Consider the following 20,898-nt stretch of genomic DNA (forward strand, 5'->3'; position numbering starts at 1 on the left):
TATTAGTGAATGAGACCCAATAATAACTTTATTTGTTGTGCACTTTGATCTTTAAATCTTTGCAGACCTTTTACATTCACAAACAGCAGTATTACACTCTGCATGAAAGGTTATGTTTGAAAAAGCATAATGGGGCACTTTAAAATGTATTTGCATTGTGACATTTAATGACTGACAATACTGATTTTCCTCTAAAGTCTCTTTACTGTAATGTCTTTGTTTTGTGTTTTTATTATTATTCTCAGTTGTCTGTCTTTACATTCACCTTATTAAAAATATCCTACAATATTTTAAATCAACATAAAACATAATTATATGAATAACTATAAGATTTTATTGCACTACAGAAATGAGGATTGGGATGGAAATGGTATTAATTGTCATGCAAAAAAAAAAAAATCGATCATATAAATTTCCTTAAATCAAAATACAATTTGGGGAACACTCTAGTTTACAGTGACCTTGTTATACATATTACATGTACTATGTACATTACATAGTAATAACAGTAGATAATGCATAATTACAAGCAACTGACCCTAAACTAATCCCTAATTCCAACTCTAACCCCACAAGTACTTGTTGTAAATTAATATTACTTAATAATACAGTGCTTTCTTGTATAATCACGCTGTAACAAGGACATCTTAAAATAAAGTGTGTCCGTAATGTCTTGTTTTGTTTCTTTTGTTTTTGGGGATAAGATATGTTCTTGCCTGGTTTTGTGAGATTCGCCCAGTTAAGCTCATGCTGTACCAAACCTTGTGTTTCCTGCAGGAGCGAGAAATGTTTACCACCAGCTCTTTATGAGCAGCCTACTCATGGATCCAAAGTACAAGAAACTTTTTGCAATCCAGTTTGCGAGGGTAAGACTTCCATTCACAATGACACAGTCCTTATATTGATTGACAGAAAAATATCAGGCACTGTATTACAGAAACATCCTAATCTATCTGCTTACTAACCATGGTAGTTTCACTTAAGAAATAGAACTTTTCAAATCTGAAGATAGGAAGTTTCTGTAGTATAGCCCAGAACTTTATCTCTGTATGCCATGAAGCCCCAAAAAGTGGTGAACAGTGCATTTACCCACCAGCATTCTCACGTACATTCTCATGCTTACTGAGGAATGGAGTCAAGAGAAAAAAACATTACAATTTGTTGAATTCATAAAGCAAAAATAGCATAAATGTTACATATTGCCACATGCTTTACGCTTTCTGGGACTCCGTGACAACCTTTATGTTAAAGGAACAGTTCACCCAAAAATGAACATTTTGTCATCAATTGCTCACCCTCGTGTCATTCCAATCCCAAAAGACTTTTATTCAACACTGATGAAGAAAACTTCAAAAAGTTCATAAAAACATTGTTGAAGTAATCTTTTTTTAGAGACACATGATGAACAGATCACACATAAACTTTGATGAACACACTACATGGTGGAGCACATAAATATATCAGCCAAAGTCCCCTGACACTCAAGAACAAACCTCATTAGTTTGGAATGAGGGCGAGTAAATGATGAAAGCTTTTTCATTTTTGGGTGAGATATCCTCTTAATTGTTTTTAGAGTACATGATGTTGAAGGAACGTTCTGGCTCCAGGTTACAAGTTAAAATAGCTGTAATGCTGTTACACTGAAAGTCTGTATAGGGCAAGGCAAATAAACATTAAAATGCACATAATTTTAAAATATTGCCACAAAACGTTATACTTGTTAACTCAAGTCTAGCATTAAAACGATTTCCTTCTAACTATCTATATAAAGTTATTTCCATTCTTAACTCATGTCATGACCATGTAAAAAGGTTACCTGCAAGGACACCACCTGTAAAACACATTTTACATGGAGCAAACTCCACACACAGGATTTCCAGTGTTACAGCAATCACCATTTTAGTTTTTTAGTTTTTTTTTCAAACTGGGAAAATTATTTTGTGTGGTAATCAATGAAATGTTCTAGAATCCGTTGATGGCGCTTAAGCTTGTGTTGCACCATCCTGTGAGACAGAATTGTTTCCACAGACATAGCCAGAATATTCCAAGTCTGTGATTCACACTAGAACATCCAGTTCACTTTCAGTTCACTCAGTTTGATTCAGCTGATCTGTGAGGATAAGAGAGTTTGAGAATCCAGTCCCTGTTCAGTGAGGGGTATCGTCTCAGAGAGAGAGAGAGAGAGAGAGAGCCTTTGTAATAGAGTGATACTTTGACTTGGCGTGTTACTCTTGCTCTCTTTGGTTCACTGCCCACCGCGGTCCTCCGACTGACCCGTCCGTCTGTGACAGCAGGAAACCTCAGGTGTAGGGCCCTATGAAATCACTTTTGTTTCTTGTTTTTTTTCCCGGGTTCCGTTTTATTGTTTGCCAAATTAATTTTTTTCTGGATTCAGTTTTAATGGTTAAAATTTAAGTAATCAAAAAGCATGTCTAATTAATTGAAATCATGAAACTTGTATAATTTAACATTTCCTTTTAAAATTGAACAAATAATTTGTTTAGGGCCTTATGAAATCAGTTTTATTTTTGTTACCAAATTCCATTTTATTTTTCCCAAGTTCCATGTTTTCAGATTATTATTTTTTTCCGGATTTCGTTTTAATGCTTTAATCAAACTGTATTAATCAAACTTTAACAATTTCATAACTTATAAAAAATAAATAAAAATGTTTTAATTTTTCTGGGTTCATGATTAATACAAATGTATTATCAATTACCGTATGAAATCATAAAACATTAACAATTTAATTAATCAATTAACAATTTCTTATATGATGGTAAACAAAGTGTTGCACAGCAAAGGTTTACTGTTAAAATTAAAACGTGGAATGTGTGAAGAAAAATGTGTGATGTTCCTTAAAAGTAAAGTTTTAATAATGTTGTTATTTTTGTTACTTTAAGAAATGCATTCTACTGTACAATAGTAATATATTTGTCATACATTCTTCGTTAAACCGAACTTTTATTTTGTAGGGTGTTAGTCCTTATATAGTGAGATGACGGCAAAAGCTGAACATGAGCGTCACGCGTGTTTCAGTGTGTATGTAGTGGATGAAACTGTCGATCATTCACACAGGACATGCAGACTTGAGATTTTAGTACCAGTCTTTTTGTGTGCTTTAATATTCACAGACACCACTAAAAATATTGTGGTATTTCTTTTTTTAAGTGTACAGTCCTACTTTTGATTTAGTCATTTAGTCATTTTTATGACTAGATTCCACGATCCCGTGTGCGTTTCCACACTGTGGTGTTCATAGGGCCCTTCCTCAGGTGTCACTGACAGCACGTGCTGGCAGAGATTAAAACCTTAACTCTAGAAAGTCTACTAATAAAGCAATGTGCAAAGTTCAGCTTTAACTCAAGTCCCCCGGCTCCACACATGCCGTTCTCAACGCTGACCTGTGCCGCGGTGTAACTTCAGGCCGTATGTGCCGCAGAGCTGAGAACCGAGTCGGGGGACAGAACTCTGACCCGGAAGGTGAATGTGCCCCCTTCCTTTAGAATTACCAGCGCCTCCAGACAGATTTTATGGAGGACGATCACGAGCGTGTAGTGTCAGTGACCTCTCTGTCAGTGCAGCTCTTCACCGCCCCTACTGTGGTGAGTACCGCCAATCCCACACTCCTCTGCTCTCTCTTCTGCCTCTTTCTCCTCTCCTCCGCCTCCTCCACCGCTGCCTGCAGAACTATGAGCGCTTGCAGAGCGACTACGTGAAAGACGACCACGACAGGGAGTTCTCGGTCACTGACCTCTCTGTGCAAATGTTCACCGTGCCTTCTCTGGTAAGTACGTGTGAGGAGAGACTGCTTGCCTTGAGGAGGAGGGCTTGTTTGGGGTTTTTGGTCTCTTCTCTCGTTTTACTTTTTCTTTTCACTCTTTCTGGTCCCTTTCCATCTTCGTATTTCATTTTCACTTTCCTCTTTACTAGTGGTTGCACCGAAATTAATTTTTTACCAAAACACAGACACCGAAAATGTCTGAAAACAGAAACTGAAGATAGTTTATTTAACTCTAGAACTACCAAGGCAGTCATTTTGACTGTTTTAAAATTTTGCAATGTAATAACTTAGTTGAAATAAAACCCATGTAACTATAGGACCCTGACTTTTCCTAAATGTTTCTATATTTTATTCTATCATTGTTATTTTATTAAAATGACAAGACACAAAAGAGTTTTGAGTATTTCTACCTTGAATGGCCATAAGTCATACTGACCGTATGCATACAGTTTGCATTGTAATTTTACAGCATGATATTTTTGCTCACTAAAACAAATATTGGTTACTAAATCAGTTTGTTTTCTCGCAGTTTATTATATTTTCATATTATTTTCCCGTGACGGTCAGAATGACCTTTTTGGCCAGTTTGGGGCATATGTGTTTCATATGTGCCCATAAAGGTTTTACCTGTGCATTGAAATGCATATTGGCGATGTTTTTATAAGTTATTGTATTCCAATATCCAAGGATGAATACATTTGTTTTCATTTTACAAAGAAAATAATAGAAAATTGATCACTTTCGACTTTATATCTGTAATTACAATAGCTATTCTGTGGTTGTCGATTAACTAATACATTTTCACATACATTAGAATTAAAATGTAGTGTTCTGATGTTTATTATTACCTATCCTAACATTTACAGATCCATTTATTCTTAGATATGATATAGCTTATTGAAATTATATCCAAATAATGTATGAGTGGTCAAAATGACTGCTATGGACATTATAGTAGTTATAGAATTCCGGTAGTTCTGCTGTTAATAACACTAAAAAATGAGTTGTGTATATGTAAATACATTTAAATTCCACACAAGACAGTTTTTATTATTATCCTTTATTTAACCAGGCAACAACAGCCTGGCAGATTTTTAGATCAACATATATGCATGTATGCGATTCTGCTCCAGTTTGTTATTGAAGGATAAATATTTATGGCTGTAATAACATGAATGAACAGCAGAAGATAAGTTGAAAGATACAGTACAACTTAATGAAATGTATCATGTAAACCAGTTTTTTGGTGCTATAACTAGTAGTAAAGAGGAAGAGATGATCGGTTCACATGCCGCATTTATTGTTTTGTTTATTCATTTATTGTTTGAAATGAATTTTGTTTTAAAATGTACTTTTTCATATCAAGCCACAAAGCTTATTGCATTTAGTGAGTGGGTAGATGTGCTACAAATAATGTTTAGTGAAGTTTTGTTCACACATCAACTGAATACAGCATAGACTAAAGATCTTGGTTCAACAAAATGAAGATCGATTAAAAATGAGAAATTGATTATCATAATTAAATGCTCCAGCGTCCACACAGCAAACATGTTTACAGCTTATTCACGTTGTGTGACGAAAATGAACTAAATAATTCAATTATTCTTTCATCCTCCTTTTTCTTCTTCACTTCCCCTTCTCATCTTCTTTCTCACTCTCTTTCCTCCTTCATTTACTGTGCCTTTGTCTTTCTGTTCTCCTCTTCTCCTCTCAAAAAAATGGATTTTCATACATTAGGAATTATATATATACACACACACACACAGAGACTGCTGGTGGTTGGGGCAGTAAGCTGGTAATATATATAAAACCAGCTTACCGCCCCAACCACCAGCGGTCTGTCAGAGACAGCAGTGAACGTGTATCTGATATTTTCAGGCGCGGATGCTGATCACAGAAGAGAACCTGATGACCACCATCATCCGCACTTTCGTTGATCACCTCAGACACAGAGACCTGCAGGGCCGCTTTCAGTTTGAGCGCTACACCGCACAACAGGCCTTCAAGTTCCGCCGAGTCCAGAGCCTCATTGGAGACCTCAAGTAAGATCACATCAAACGGTCGATGAACAGACTGAGAGATCCCTGGCACCATAAATGACATAAGAATAAAATACTTGCAAATCATTTTTTCCTTGAAAGTTTTTACACGAAATCTGATTCCAGGTTTAATTCACTTAAAGAGAGTTCTGAAAACAGATGCATGAATTGTTCTGCAAACAATTAGGCTTTGAATATGCTTTGAACCCATTTGAATGATTTCGTACACAGTTATGCATTATCTGCGTCTAAAATGTCTATTTCTTGAGATGCGTGTCATGATGCATTTCTATTGGACGCAGGTATGTCCTGATAAGCCGTCCAACAGAGTGGGGTGACCAACTCAGGGAGAAGTATCTGGAGGGTTTTGATGCTTTCTTGGAGTTGCTAAAATGCATGCAGGTGACTATAGCAATCTGATCTTAGGGTTGTGTGTCTAGGGTAACTGAGATTAGCCATTAAAACGTGTGTGTGTGTGTGTGTCCTCTTTGCAGGGAATGGACCCAGTAGTACGTCAGGTGGGGCAACACATAGAGATGGAGCCAGAATGGGAGGCAGCGTTCACCTTACAGATGAAGCTCACACATATCATCTCTATGATGCAGGAATGGTGTGCCAGTGATGTGAGTGCATGTTAGACAGTCACATTAGTACCCATAATGCACCTTGACTGAGCCTGTATATAAGTGTGTTGTTTGTCACGTGTATAGGAGAGAGTGCTGATCGAAGCCTATAAGAAGTGCCTGATCGCGCTGACTCACTGCCACAGTGGTTTCACAGATGGGGAACAGCCCATAACCCTCAGCATGTGCGGCCACTCCGTCGACACCATCCGCTACTGCGTCTCTCAGGAGAAAGTCAGCATACACCTGCCTGTGTCCCGGCTTTTAGCAGGTGACTCTAATAGAGCTTATGCGCCAGAGAATCAAGTGCACAGATGTCATTAGAATTTTGTCTTTGAATTTCTGTTTTTGCGGTAGCTCTGTATATTATTATTGCATCACTGTCAGAGAGTATTTAGCAGGTGAAGTGGATTCACTTATTGTAGAGTTAACGAAAGTAATCATGAGCATTGTAATGTTTGAAGTGGTTCATTCATAAATCAGTAAGATCTTTCCTTCATGCTGTGGGAATACAAACCGGAAGACAGAACACAACGAGCCCAGCGCTGAAAAGGGGCGGAGCTACATAAGCTCTATTGTTTCACGCAAAATCCATTGTGCAGGAAGGTATGGAAGCTTGTTTCAGCCACAGAATAATTATTTCTTTTTAAAAGTACAATTCTGACTTTTTTCTAGCAATTGCAAGTTTAATTTTTAGCAATTTATACTTTTTTTCCTCATAATTGCGAGTTATAAATTCAGAATTGCTTGAAATAAACTTGCAAATCTTATTTTGTAACTTGTAATTGCAAGTTTATATCTCACAATTCTGAGAAAACTGAGTTTAACTGTGACTTTTTCTCAGAATTGTGATATAAACTCTGCAGTTAAGTCTGAATTGCAAGAAATAGTCCCAATTCTGAGAGTCATAATTGTGAAAGAAGTCGCAATTACTTTTTTAAAATATATATTCCGTGGAAACAAGCTTCCTTAGAAAGGTCTTGAACACGCTGCCGTTTTGGCAGCGTGTTCTTTCCTTTCTTGATTACTGAATCCCATTATTGTTGTGTGCGTACTGAATATAGGATTCTCTCCCGAAATTACTTGAAAAGTGGTTGATGATTAACACACAACATATCAACTGAACTTCAACTTGCTCTCTCTTGCAATTAGGTTTACATGCTCTGCTGAGCAAAACTGAGGCTGCCTATCGATTCCCTGAGCAGCTGCCAATGGTGAGTCTGGGAGTTTTGGTTCATGTCAGTTTTTGTTCTTCACAAACATTCTCAATGCTTCCTGAGGCCTCTCTTGTCTTCTACAGAGTGAACTGAGTCCACCCATGTTGATCGAGCACCCGCTCCGCTGCCTTGTACTCTGTGCTCAGGTGCATGCTGGGATGTGGAGGAGAAATGGCTTCTCTTTGGTCAATCAGGCAAGAAGCTTATTTGTTTCATTCTAATACTCTTGACATTTTCTTTTAACGCAGCGATTGTTAGTGTTAATGCATTTCCTTATAAATATATCACACTTTTTCTTGAATTGTCTTTGCAGATCTATTATTATCACAACGTGAAGTGTAGAGTGGAGATGTTTGATAAAGACCTCATCATGCTTCAGGTCAGTAGTGTCCAGATGTTTCTGAAGCTTAACTGATAATGCATTGCTATAATTCTAGAAAATTAATATAAGTCCTGGGAATATTTCTTTCCAAAATAAAGAGATTAAAAAAAAATCTTATTTTTACATAAAGAAGGCTATTTTAGGACAGGTAAAAATTGTAATTGGATTATTTTGTTAATGAAAATGTATGTGCTTGTAAATGTAATGTGCTGAAAATGTCACAATACAAATTTCATGAATTAATATTAACAGTGAAAAGGTCATAAATTCATTTGTTAAAGTGTGGGAATACTGTTATTTAAAGTGTAGTGTTTACACTTCATGGTGGTATTTATTTTACTGCCTTTACGCTGATTTAAATAATAATAATAAAATCACGTTTTTTTTAGTATGATTAGAGTAACAAGAATCTTTTGATAAGGTGAATTCACTGTAATTTAGTGATCATCATGTTTCGTGTTTTTGGATCTAGGCTGGAGCTTCAATGATGGATCCAAACCACTTCCTGATGATCGTGTTGAGCCGCTTTGAGCTCTATCATATCTTTAGCTCAGCCGACTGCAGAAAGAGATACGGCAGAGAGAACGCTAACAAGGTCTGCTTGCCTCTTTTTATCCTATTACTGTTCTTTTCACTTGCACTCACTTCTGTTGCCAATGACGTGTGTGTCTCTCTCTCTCTCTCTCTCTCTCTCTCTCTCTCTCTCTCTCTCTCTCTCTCTCTCTCTCTCTCTCTCTCTCTCTCAGGATGTGGTTCAGCAGAATAACACACTAATTGAGGAGATGCTGCACCTGGTCATTATGATTGTGGGTGAGTGATCATTCCTCAACACCTGTCATTTGAGCTTTGTTTTAGGTGTGTATTGAGCTTATTAGACACCATAGAAAGTAAAAAAAGAGTGATTCCTGTTTTGTTTGTTTGGTCCTGCAGGTGAGCGATACACTGCAGGTGTTGGTCAGGTGGAGAGCTCTGATGAGATACGGAGAGAGATTGTTCATCAGTTATGCATTAGACCCATGGCCCACAGTGAGCTGGTCAAAGCCCTGCCTGAGAATGTAAGTCAACACTCAAGACTTCACTTGATCATTAAAGTGCTGGTTATTGTCTTATAATTGTTAGCATGATATTATCAGTGTTTGTTTTTAGTAGTGATGGGCAACGATTAATCATCCAAAATAAAAGTTTGTGTTTACATAATATATGTGTGTGTGTATACACACATGCATGTATATATTTAAGAAAAATGTGTTATTTATATATAACACACACACACACACACACACACACACACACACACACACGCGTATATAAATTATGTATAAATGTACATACAAGTATATACATGCAAATATTTCTTAAAAATATAGATGCATATGTGTGTATTTATATATACAAAATAATTATACACAGTACACACACATATATTATGTAAACACAAACTTTTATTTTGGATGCGATTAATCGTTGCCCAGCACTAGTTTTTAGTAATTATGTTGGCTTTGAAATCTGACCAAAAAAAGAGATGCAGTAATTGTAAAGGTATTAAAGGGATAGTTCACCCAAAAAAATTAAATTCTCATAATTTACTGCTATCCCATCCCAGGTGTATATGACTTTCTTTAGATGAACACAAACAAAAAGTTGTAGGAAAATAATCCATCTCTGAATCCATATAATGCAAATGAATGGCTGCCGCTCATTTGATGCTTGAAAAACCACACTCAGCGATCGTGACGGTAATCCGTTTGACCCCAGTGAATGAATCACTGTCTTATATTTTTATTTTATTCTATTTTACTTTAACTATCATTGCTTCTAGTCTACTGTCATAGGAGCATTGCTGAGAGGAACATTGTGAAAGATGACGCAAATGCATTGTGACGTTTGCGCAAGAACTAATGCGGAAGCACAGAGGAGTCACTTCGCGCACAAGCTTCACAACGCACTTATGTCACAATGGCCAAAAGTGAAGATTTAAAGTTAAAAAATGAGTATTTTTCTTCCACCTATCGTTTGGCTTCAGAGACATTGATTCATCCACTAGGGTTGTGTGCATTACCGTCACGATCGCTGTGTGTGGTTTGAGTGGCAGCCATTCACTTTCAGCTTTATATGGACTCACAGACATTGATTCTTTTCCTAAAAATCTAACTTTGTGTTTATCTGAAGAATGAAAGTCATGTTACATCGGGGATGGCATGAGGGTGAGTAAATGAGAGAATTTTCATTTTTGGCTGAACTCTTCCCAGGGTTCCCATGCATCCTTTTCTTTTTTTAGCCAAGAGTGTATGGCCCAAAACTATTAACATTAGTATCCGAAAGTGCTATGTTCAGGGATGCTAAGTTTTGACGTGTGAGAGAAGTGTTTTGAATGATGACTTTAAAGCTCATATTAATATGTCATGACCATAAACTGTACATTTTTTAATGGAGACTTAGACTTTTGGAACTTTTGAGACTTTTAAAGAGCAATATATTATTTTAGGGTGTGATCCTTGTCTTTTATTCCCACCGTAGTAAAATTTAAAATGTCCTGGAAAATGATTGCTAAAAAGGAGTGGGAACCCTTTAACCTCATTATTGCAAGAATTGTGTAAAGCCGTTTAATTCTGATAAAAATTGCTTTAAAACGGCATCTATTCTTTCTACCTAAAATCACTGTATCATTAAATCCACCTGAAACCATCATTAAATCCTTTACAATTCCTGTCCCTAATCATGGTCTTTGAGCAGAGAATAGCTGTATAATAGATCTCTTTGCTCACTTAGCAACTTACAAATGCACAAACTAGGGCTGCACGATATTGGGAAAAAATGACATTGCGATATTTTATTTTTCTGCGATCGATATATATATATATATATATATATATATATATATATATATATATATATATATATATATATATATATATATATATATATTGCGATATAAAATCGAATCTAATTTTTTCTCAACATTTTTTTCAAACAAAAATGGGGTAAGCACACTTACATTCTCATTTTAAATGATTTAAACATCAGAGTATTATTTAAATTAGAGTAAATTATTTGTTTGTAACTTTAGGATATGGTTTGAATTTTTAACATTAGTTAACGTATCTAATAATAACATGAACTTACCATGAGCAATACTTTTGTTACTGTATTAATCTTTGTTTATCTTAGTTTATAAAAATACAGCTGTTCATTATTTGGTAATGTTACTTCACAGTGCATTATCTATGTTAACAAATACTGTACAACTTTTGATTTCAATAATGTAGGCTATAGGCTATACCCTAAATGTTGAAATTAACAATGTTGTAGAAGTGCAGTTTACTAATAGTAAATGTAAACTAATGTAGTTAAATAGTTTAATAAATAGAACATTATTGTAAAGTGTTACAGATTTTTTTATACATCAGTTCAGACGTCTCGTGAGTTCATTGTTGGACAGGTCAGTTGTTTAAACCATTCATTAAATTGAATCGGTTCAAAGGAATCATTAGTTCGCGAATCGGACGTGTAGTCTACGGCACGCGTTGTGTAATTATCTCGGCAGTTTAAGCCAAGTTCACACTACAGGATTTTAAGCCCGATTTGCAAATCGTTGAGCTCGCCGACAGGTCGGGGTGTTATCGAGTGCAAATCGCGGGGGATTAGCGGGCGATGAACGCTCGCCAATCTGTTAGTATGAAAGAGCCAACAACGCATTGCAGACGCTCGCAGCCGCGTCGTCGAGCCCAGAAAAATATCTAGCATGCTAGATATCCAGAGCTGTCGGCCGACTCGATAGCCTGTGTGGTGTCACGTGTTGCGACGAGCAACAGCCATTGATCAGCTTGTTATGACATTACAAAAAGTCATTTGTATTTGTAACCATCGTTGCCAAACCACAACAGGCAGCTGCTTTTTCATTATAATGTTTTACTCACTTCCAACTCTCTCTGACAGACAATCCCTGCTGCCCGCGCGTGCTTATCCATTCACCCATATTCTTTTCTTTTTTTTTCGGGGTTCTAAACAGATCATGTGCAAACAACATGTGTATGTAGGCTATATATATATATATATATATATTAGGGGTGTGCCGGTTTCAGAATTTGTGTGACGGTTATGACGTGAGTCAAATGACAAAACTCATCATCCGCACTAACGTTTTTTTAATCAAATTTCAAAGCCGCACCCGCCCGCCATCCGCTGTTTGTTTTGCGGTCGGACTGATGCGAGCCGCAAGAAAGCCCTTGTCTGTTCAAGAAAGGATGCAGCAAAGATATTTAATGCTAATGTATGAGGCATAGGATAGGCCTACGCTGAGTTTCATTCATTTACGATGAGATGCGCTCTAGTTCACAATGCAATGCAAGTGAACGCGACGCGCCGGCGCCCGCATGTTGTTGTTATTATTTGCTTTTTATTTGATAAATACATGCAATTGGTTGATGAAACATTTATTAAAATTAAGATACAATTTGTACAAAACGAAATTCGCTTTAAAGAAATGCTTTCTACAAAGCAAAACTTAATGAAGTGGTAAAAATCATGTCTGACGATTTACAAAACAAAGCTTTATTAAGTGGTAAAAACCCAATATATTGCGCATCTTATGATCCTATATCTTTTATTACAATAGTTTTTTGAGCTAAAATGTAATACACATCATATATACACACTGTAGCCTATATGTTTCTTTTATCAAACATGTTTTGGCCAGTCAAGGGGTAATTAAACTGCATCAGTTATCGGTAATGATAGGCTACGTTGTTTATTGCAAATGTTTATTGATAATGTTTATTATTGCAAATGTTTTTCATTTGTTTAATAAATCTCATAATGATGGCACATCACTATATCATATAGCTTTTATTTCTATCTCAGATGATTGGCGGTCGGTCAAGGGGTACTTGGCAAAGAATCAAATAGGCCTACAGTTGGAAACGATGTATAATAACACAGACTGTCAACAGTTGTTTTTAATTAGTATTTAAAATCTATGATAAAAAAAATATTTTAATAACAAATAACACTGTTTTGGCGGTTATAGAGTTCTAATGATGGTGTTCAACTATAACCCCTAATATATAATTTTTTTTATTATTTTTTTTTTAACCGCCAATTTTGTCCCGCCATCCATTTTCAAATAGACAATGCGCCATTGGAATGCACCATTTCCCATTCCACTTCTTGCGCATGTTTTCGTGACAAAATGTGGTTTTGGGACCGGATAGAGTCGTTGGGTGACAGAGTTGTTGTCAGCTCGTGTAGTGTGTAACCCCCCTGTTGCAGAAGATTTACGTAGTGTCACGTAGTGTGAACACCACAATGACTTCAAGACTCCAGAGCAAGTCATGTAGTCTGAACAGCACAGCGATCTGTCGACGTTTAAAGTTGTGTAGTGTGAACTAGGCATTAGGATATCGCACAAAATTTGTCAACACAGTAAACATTTCATCACTGGATAGTTTTTTTTGTTGTTGTTCGACACCGTGTCAATTGATTATGATTATATGCGCGAGGTAGAGAGAGCAAGACAGCGCTGTTGTTTGAAGACGGTGAAGGTGTGCTGCGCGCGCGGCCGGTGCTCTCTCGCTCTCCCTCTCTCTCTGCTCATTCTTATATGCGCCCTGTTAAACTGACAGGACTTAAAAAAACATGCAAATGATAAACTTTAACTCTATGATGGTTAAGCTGTGCAATTAATCCGCGAATCACATGCGTCAAGGGCCGGGGAGCAGCTGGCCCGTACGGTTAATGATTCACGGATCAACTACAACAGCCTACATCGCACATCCTGCGATGTGACTATCGTGGATTCGTACATCGCGATATCGATGCTTAAACGACACATCGTGCAGCTCTAGCACAAACCATGATAGTCTAGTCTAAAAAGTGCTATATTTTTAAATCTAAAAAGTATTATCTTTTCTTCGAAGTTCTGGTTGATAGACTTTTTTTAATGTGACTGCCACCTAGTGGTACTTTGTGCTAATGAATTCCCCTCACTCTTCTGTCTTCTGCACACAGGAGAATAAGGAAACTGGCATGGAGAGAGTCATCGATAGTGTGGCTTTGTTTAAGTGAGTGTCCTGAATTAAAGATTCTCGTCCAAAGCATTGGATTGATCTGTGTGTAATCCTAAATGAAATGTGTTGTACAGGAAGCCTGGTGTGACGGGAAGAGGACTTTATAAACTCAGGCCAGAGTGTGCTAAGATGTTCAACCTGTACTTCCACCATTACTCCAGAGCTGACCAGTCTAAGGTACGCATGTATGTTTGAAATTGAAACTCGCGAAGAACAATTGTTGAAAATCCATGTTCATTTTTTTTCTTCTGTCGTTCAGGCTGAAGAGGCTCAGAGAAAGATAAAGAGGCAAAATGGGGAAGATTCAGGTACTACTATCCATACATATGATGTATGCTATTAACACTTTATATAAGAGCAAACAATTTAAACCGCACTCTGAGATGCAGATCATGAGCTGCTCACGTGTAAATGAACGCAGTGCCACACTTCACTCTGAAACATGCATCGCATACATTTATTTACTTAAAATGGCAATTTTGTTAATCGCACTAAGCCATGTCACGATTTCGGGTTTATATCAAGCAAGCGTGCAGCCCTGGCAATATGTGATGTCAATTCAAAAACTGATTTGCATGTATGTTTCTTGTAGTTCTGCCTCCGCCAGTTTTGCCTCGGTTCTGTCCGCTGTTTGCTAGTCTGGTAAACATGCTGCAGTGTGATGTGTTGCTGGGGATTTTGGGAGCTGTGCTGCAGTGGGCAATGGAGCCCAGCGGGGGACACTGGTCTGAGTCCATGCTTCAGAGGGTACGTCTTCACAAACTGGAGCACTCTCTTATATTAACAACTAGAGTTGTCAAAAAGTACAGACTTCGGTACCAAGTCGGTACTGAAATTTTTAAATTGTGGCGCTTTGAGTGATGTTGAGCGGAATCGCAACACCTCTGCAGGCATGAAAACTCCTCACCTTTCGGCGAAATTCGCCGTTTTAAAAACAAAATGGGTCACCTACGTTATTTGTGCTCGTCGTGGCCAGCATTTACCCGCTATATCTCTATAGTTACCATAATCTTCGCAGCTTTAAAAAAAAAAAACAATCATCATTCCTAATGCCAAAACAGCCAATCCGAGTCAGAGTAGGGCAGAATTGTTTTCAAAATCTTTTACACCGCGAGTTTGACAACTGGACACACTGCCGAACAAAGAACCGCATGTTGGAAAGCAAGCCTGAGGTAAGTTAGCTTACAATGTTAACTGTCCTGTCAGATACAGACAGCGATGTTGCCAATGTCATTATTTTGACATGGAAGAGGGTGGGATAATATCGCGAGCGGGCGCCGTGAGCGCTGAGTGAGCAGGAACGAGTTAGTGAGTTGTCGTCGAAAAAGATGGATAAAGCAAAAAAGCTGTCGGGGGCTAAAAATAGAAAAAGAAAAAGGGGAAAGGAGATGGCATGTCAACTGATGCGACAGCAGCTAAATAAGTGGATGGTGAAATTATTGTCTTTCCACTTCCGTATTATGGCCCCAAAAGTACTCACTGGACCATTCAGAAGCTTAGAATGGCGCCTATAACCAATGCCATCATGTTTTGCAACAATTAGGTTGCGGCGGTCTTGAGTCAGCTCTTTGCTTTTACCCATCATGAGATGTGTCTTGTTTGACACCTTGGCAATGAGACCTTTTTGTAGGCCATCATTTGGGACTGAACCAGCTGTTATTAATTTCCACTGACGGGGCTGGATTGCTTTTTAATTACTGTAAGTTTTCAGCAGTTGTCTTGGCTTTCCATGCCTTTTTGCGCCTCCCTTTCTTCATGTGTTCAATACTTTTTCCCTGTGTCATTTCACATTATTACACATAACTTAATTTCTTAACTTATTTTTGTTTGTTTCTTTGTATGTATGGCTTACTTGGGTTGTTACCAACATCTGGTGAAAATTTCATGTCAATAGCACCTTTGGAAATATATTTACTGAGAAAAATGATGACGTGTTCAATACTTATTTCCCCCGCTGTACATCATCGTCACTCTTCAAGGGCTTACTCAGATACACACGGGAGCGTTTGAAAACGGGCGTCTATCAGCGGACCAGTCTGCGGATAGACGCCTGCTTGTGCTTTCAAACTGGGGAAGCACTTTCAAAACGCTTTCAAACGCTCCCATGTTTTGATCATTGTAGCCAATCACAGACATATCCGATGAGCGTGTGAACACAATGGCCAATCAGAGGTGTTTATAATTTGTGTTTACAAAAGCGTCACAATTGTAAAATTTCAGTACCGAAGTCGGTACTTTTTGACAACTCTAATATACGAAAAAGATAATTTTTTGATTTGTAAAGTATTCAAATCACAGTATTTAAATAAAAAATAATTACTATTAAATAACTTTGTCAATGAATTTCTGGTAAAAGTAACTATATCATGAATGTTTTCTTGATATAATTTTACTTGTACCATGATGTTCGACGTTGTTCTTACCACCCATCCAAATCAGAGCTCTATATGAATGTGTCCCACAGGTGCTGCATCTCATAGGCATGGGCCTGGTGGAGGAACAGCAGCATCTCATCAGCAGCGCAGAAGATAACGAGACCAACTTCAACTTCACTCTCAAAATCTCCAGTATGTCTTTCTTCTGTATCCTTTACACACACACACCCCTCTTATAGTTGAGCTGAACAAATCTCTTCTTTGTAGGACCCGGTGAGGCTCCTGCGAACACTCCCAGTATCTTGGCTTTATTAGAAACCCTGCAGAACGCTCCTCACCTGGAGGTGCACAAGGACATGATCCGCTGGATCCTCAAGGTAAAGCTGATTCAAATCTCATTACAAAGCCACCTGTCATTAGAATGAATGTGTATTTTCATATTTATTGTGTATCTGCAGACTGTGGCCACCATCAAGACCACACGGGAGTGCACGGCCAGTGCGCCCCCTAGTGACAGCTCAGGGCACAGTCAGGAGGAGGTGAGCATAGGAAGCACAACACACTTGCGTCATGACCCGTTAAGGTTGCAGGTATTGTCTCACTGGATTTGTTTGTGTAGACGGTGCGGGACAAGGATAAGGCGGAGCGGAAGAGGAAAGCAGAGATGGCACGGCTCCGGAGGGAGAAGATTATGGCTCAGATGTCAGAGATGCAAAGACACTTCATCAACGAGAACAAAGAGTTGTTCCAGCAGAGCCTGGATGAGCTCGACCCCTCCACCTCCTCCTCACTGGAGCACAGGTACACAAACACATCATCACTCTGCAAAATCTCACGGATCAAACATTAGTTTCCAGATGCCGTCCTCTAATTTCTCTCTCTTGTGTGAAACGCGCTTTACAAATAAACTTGACGCGCCTTACCATGTCTAATAACACAAGCACAAACTGTGTTAAGAATTTGACGTGCAAGTAAAAGGGTAGGCTATCTTTCCTACAGCGTTTTTTCTACTTTACCACAGTAAAGAATGCGAATATAATAGACCTAATTAAAAGCAAACCAAAGAAAGAAAGTTTTATAATCCAAACACATCATAACGCTGCAGAATCTCATGGATCAAACATTAGTTTCCAGATGCCGTCCTCTAATTTCTCTCTCTCTTTGCTCCGTAGCCCCAGCTCGTGTGATAGCGTGCTGGTGTGTGTAGGCCCACGGCGGTGGCGTGCGGGTGGCAGTGAGAGGAGGCAGGTGGTGACGTGTATCTTGTGTCAGGAAGAGCAAGAAATCAGGGCTGACGGCAAAGCCATGGTGCTCGCTGCTTTTGTCCAGCGCTCCACCGTCATGTCCAAAAACCGCAAGAGACCTCCACACAACCCAGGCATGTCTTGTGTGTGTTTGGTGCATTGTACTATATACGTGCATTTTCGTGTTGATGAATGCCATTGTTTTTTGTGCTATAGATAAGTATGACCCTCTGTTCATGCATCCTGACCTGTCGTTCGGGACACACACCGGCAGCTGCGGACACATCATGCACTCTCACTGCTGGCAGCGGTAAGCATCATCATGATAAATGAGAACCGCATGCTTCCATGTGCAGAAAAATGTGCTCATCCTATCATAGGGACAGAAGAATGTAGCCGTAAACGCCCTCTTTTTCAGCAGCCTCAGTTCCAGAAGTATTTTTCCCAGTCATTATTACATTGTTTCCAGCTTTTTTTATGATTTAGATCATCTAGCACTTTTTGTTTTACTCTTTTCACTTTATTATGGTTTAGTTGGTTCTTGTGAAGGGTACACCCAAGTGTTGAATAGCCAGATATAAGTTTTTCCTCAAAATTGTTCAGCTCTAGAGTGTCTTTTTTTTTTTCTCCAGCTTTTTAAAAATATTTTTATTTTCTATGCATATGCACTCCCCAACAATATAACCACAATGTCATTTTAAGTGTTTTGTCACTCTCATCATTTATGATTTGATCATTCCTTTGCATTGTAACTGTGTGTAATGTCTCCCCCTGCAGGTATTTTGAAGCGGTGCAGGCTAAAGAGCAGCGCAGACAGCAGAGGCTACGTGTGCACACGAGTTACGATGTGGAGAATGGGGAGTTCTTGTGTCCACTCTGTGAATGTCTGAGTAACACAGTCATTCCACTGCTGCCTCTTACTAAGACCAGCTGCTGGTACTGCAACAAACACACAGATCAATCTTTGATTCGGTATAAATACTGTAATTTACAAAGCTCTCAGAGTGCAAGATTAAGATCTCAGATTAACACCACATAGAGGGGAATGGGTAAATGAATGGAGTGGATTGGCTGATTATGGACCATGTTTGTATAATACTCTCATCTGTAGTGAATGTGGCGATCCCGTTGATCCTTTTGTGTGATAAAGAGACTAAAAGCCTCTCTCATATGAGATCAGCACTGTTTTCAATACACACCGCCACATGGATCTTTGGCTTGAACGGCTGATTAATAAAAATGTTGCATGTTTCCTAACTTCGCTGTCATGTGCAAGAGACGGATAAATATCTCTCCTTTGATCTGAGGACTGAATTGAAAGAGCTGAATTGCTGCGTTGACCAACAAAAAGCTTCTTGGTTTTAAAATTGACTTCTGTGCGAGATGTGCTTCATACATCGCCACACTATAATAGACAATGCAGGCAATAATAGGTAATAGACAATGGATTTTTTTTTTTTTTTTTTGCAAAATTTCGCCAACATTTTTCTAATATGACTACATCTTTAGTGCATGATTTCTGTCCTTTTCTATCAAAATATAAGGCATAAGATGGGTTTGATTGAGTTTGTGTTTGTTTCAGCTCTGAGCAGCCTGATCTGAGCCAGTGGCTGAACATCACCTCTCAGCAGATGAAAGCCCTGATCTCTGCTCACAGGAAGAGCAAGGCCAACAGTGAGTAACACCAGTCCTCAGAACGGCCTCGCTGTTCATTGAGTCAGTGGCTAAACAGGCAACCAAATGATTAATGTGTGTCTGCAGGTGCTGAAGGTGTTGATGACACAGATGGTGTTAATAGCTGTCCTCCACCTGATGGCTTCAAACTGGACCACACTCCAAAGTAAAACCACATTTCACTACCAGTCACCCATAATTCACTTATACAAGCTCAAATGTTTTACTTGTTAAAAGTCAAACAAAAGACACAACACTAATAAAGCATGTTTCTATCTGTCAGCAACCCATACTCAAGCACCATAAAGGAGATGTTGACCACGTTTGGGACGGCCACATATAAAGTGGGTCTTAAAGTGCACCCAAATGAGCAGGACCCCCGCGTGCCAATCATGTGCTGGGGCAGCTGTGCCTACACCATTCAGTCCATAGGTCAGTCAGTCCATATATTTATATAATTTTTATAATCTTTTTTTTTTTAATGTACCGTTTTAGTACTTTGCAAGTGAACTATCTTTTATTTACACATCATTTTATTTTTTATTAAAATTATTTTTTAAAAGATTTTCCATAATCAAAATGTTTGTCTTTTTTGACCCAGGTATCAACTGAGGCTTTACACATGCAGACTGTTTTTTACGAGTTATACATCGAGTTCGATTTTTCTCAAAAATACTGTTGTAAAATTTACTAGGGTAAAATACTAGGCAGGGCATTATGCTAAATTTTCCCATATCTCATACTTTTGAGACTGAATTTTGTTGAGAAGTACTATTGCTGCATGAAAATAATCTTTTTAATTTGCAGGTTTCTGCAAGTAAAATGAATATTTTGTTTGAAAACAGTTCAGAGTAATATTGATGTTGTTTTGTTATTGTTATAAAGTGAATATAATGTAGCTTTCATAAATGTGGGCTGTTTTTGAGCAGTCATGATTTGTAATTTAATTTGACTTTAAGTCCATTGATTTCGATGTTATTACTGGTCATTCTCAAATTACACGTTCTTATAAATTTCATATATGGTATTTATTAAAAAATAAAATGTATGAAAATTAAGAAAAATATTTTTTTCTTGCATTACAGTTTTTCAAAGAATTTAGCAATTTTTTTATCAATAAAAGTGTAAAAGTAGCAACATGGTAGCATTTAAAACTGAGAAATGTTTGTGCATTCACTCATTAAGTTGCTAAATAAATTCCACCAGACCCAGGAATGCAAAAAAATGTATGACGATTTCTAAGTGCTTTATGAAGGCTAAAAGTAATTTGAAAAATAAATTAGATTGTTATTTCATTCTCACACAGAGAGATTGCTGGTGGATGAAGAAAAGCCTTTGTTTGGAAGTTTACCATGCAGACAGGTGATCAAACCCCTTATGCAAGCTTGTTATTTGAACGTGTAATGAATATGTTAATAGTTTGTCCTATCCGAGTGGGCTCTTAAATCTTTACTCTTGAGTTGTCTTTGATAACCCAAATGTTTTGTGCATGCAG

At 37.9% G+C, this 20,898-nt stretch overlaps 1 protein-coding gene across 2 annotated transcripts in view; it reads left to right on the forward strand.

The window, feature by feature from the left end:
• ubr2 (ubiquitin protein ligase E3 component n-recognin 2) overlaps positions 1 to 20,898 on the forward strand; it is a 49,903-nt gene that overhangs the window by 23,046 nt on the left and 5,959 nt on the right. Inside the window, exons 10-36 of one of the 2 annotated variants that reach the window (XM_084093280.1) lie at positions 778 to 866; positions 3,507 to 3,605; positions 5,663 to 5,826; positions 6,126 to 6,225; positions 6,318 to 6,446; positions 6,534 to 6,717; positions 7,599 to 7,660; positions 7,747 to 7,857; positions 7,977 to 8,042; positions 8,518 to 8,640; positions 8,792 to 8,855; positions 8,976 to 9,100; positions 14,052 to 14,104; positions 14,185 to 14,287; positions 14,370 to 14,418; positions 14,703 to 14,857; positions 16,575 to 16,677; positions 16,753 to 16,862; positions 16,944 to 17,024; positions 17,105 to 17,286; positions 17,658 to 17,863; positions 17,946 to 18,039; positions 18,507 to 18,665; positions 19,312 to 19,403; positions 19,491 to 19,569; positions 19,687 to 19,835; positions 20,710 to 20,765. In XM_084093280.1, coding sequence (XP_083949406.1) covers positions 778 to 866; positions 3,507 to 3,605; positions 5,663 to 5,826; positions 6,126 to 6,225; positions 6,318 to 6,446; positions 6,534 to 6,717; positions 7,599 to 7,660; positions 7,747 to 7,857; positions 7,977 to 8,042; positions 8,518 to 8,640; positions 8,792 to 8,855; positions 8,976 to 9,100; positions 14,052 to 14,104; positions 14,185 to 14,287; positions 14,370 to 14,418; positions 14,703 to 14,857; positions 16,575 to 16,677; positions 16,753 to 16,862; positions 16,944 to 17,024; positions 17,105 to 17,286; positions 17,658 to 17,863; positions 17,946 to 18,039; positions 18,507 to 18,665; positions 19,312 to 19,403; positions 19,491 to 19,569; positions 19,687 to 19,835; positions 20,710 to 20,765 — 2,987 coding nt within the window. Of the gene's footprint in view, positions 1 to 777; positions 867 to 3,506; positions 3,606 to 3,688; positions 3,788 to 5,662; positions 5,827 to 6,125; positions 6,226 to 6,317; positions 6,447 to 6,533; positions 6,718 to 7,598; positions 7,661 to 7,746; positions 7,858 to 7,976; positions 8,043 to 8,517; positions 8,641 to 8,791; positions 8,856 to 8,975; positions 9,101 to 14,051; positions 14,105 to 14,184; positions 14,288 to 14,369; positions 14,419 to 14,702; positions 14,858 to 16,574; positions 16,678 to 16,752; positions 16,863 to 16,943; positions 17,025 to 17,104; positions 17,287 to 17,657; positions 17,864 to 17,945; positions 18,040 to 18,506; positions 18,666 to 19,311; positions 19,404 to 19,490; positions 19,570 to 19,686; positions 19,836 to 20,709; positions 20,766 to 20,898 lie in introns of both variants that reach the window. The other variant, XM_084093281.1, reaches the window with a different exon arrangement.

The sequence above is a fragment of the Abramis brama genome, assembly GCF_963993115.1.
Source record: "Abramis brama genome assembly, chromosome: 19".
NCBI classification, from domain to species: Eukaryota; Metazoa; Chordata; class Actinopteri; order Cypriniformes; family Leuciscidae; genus Abramis; species Abramis brama.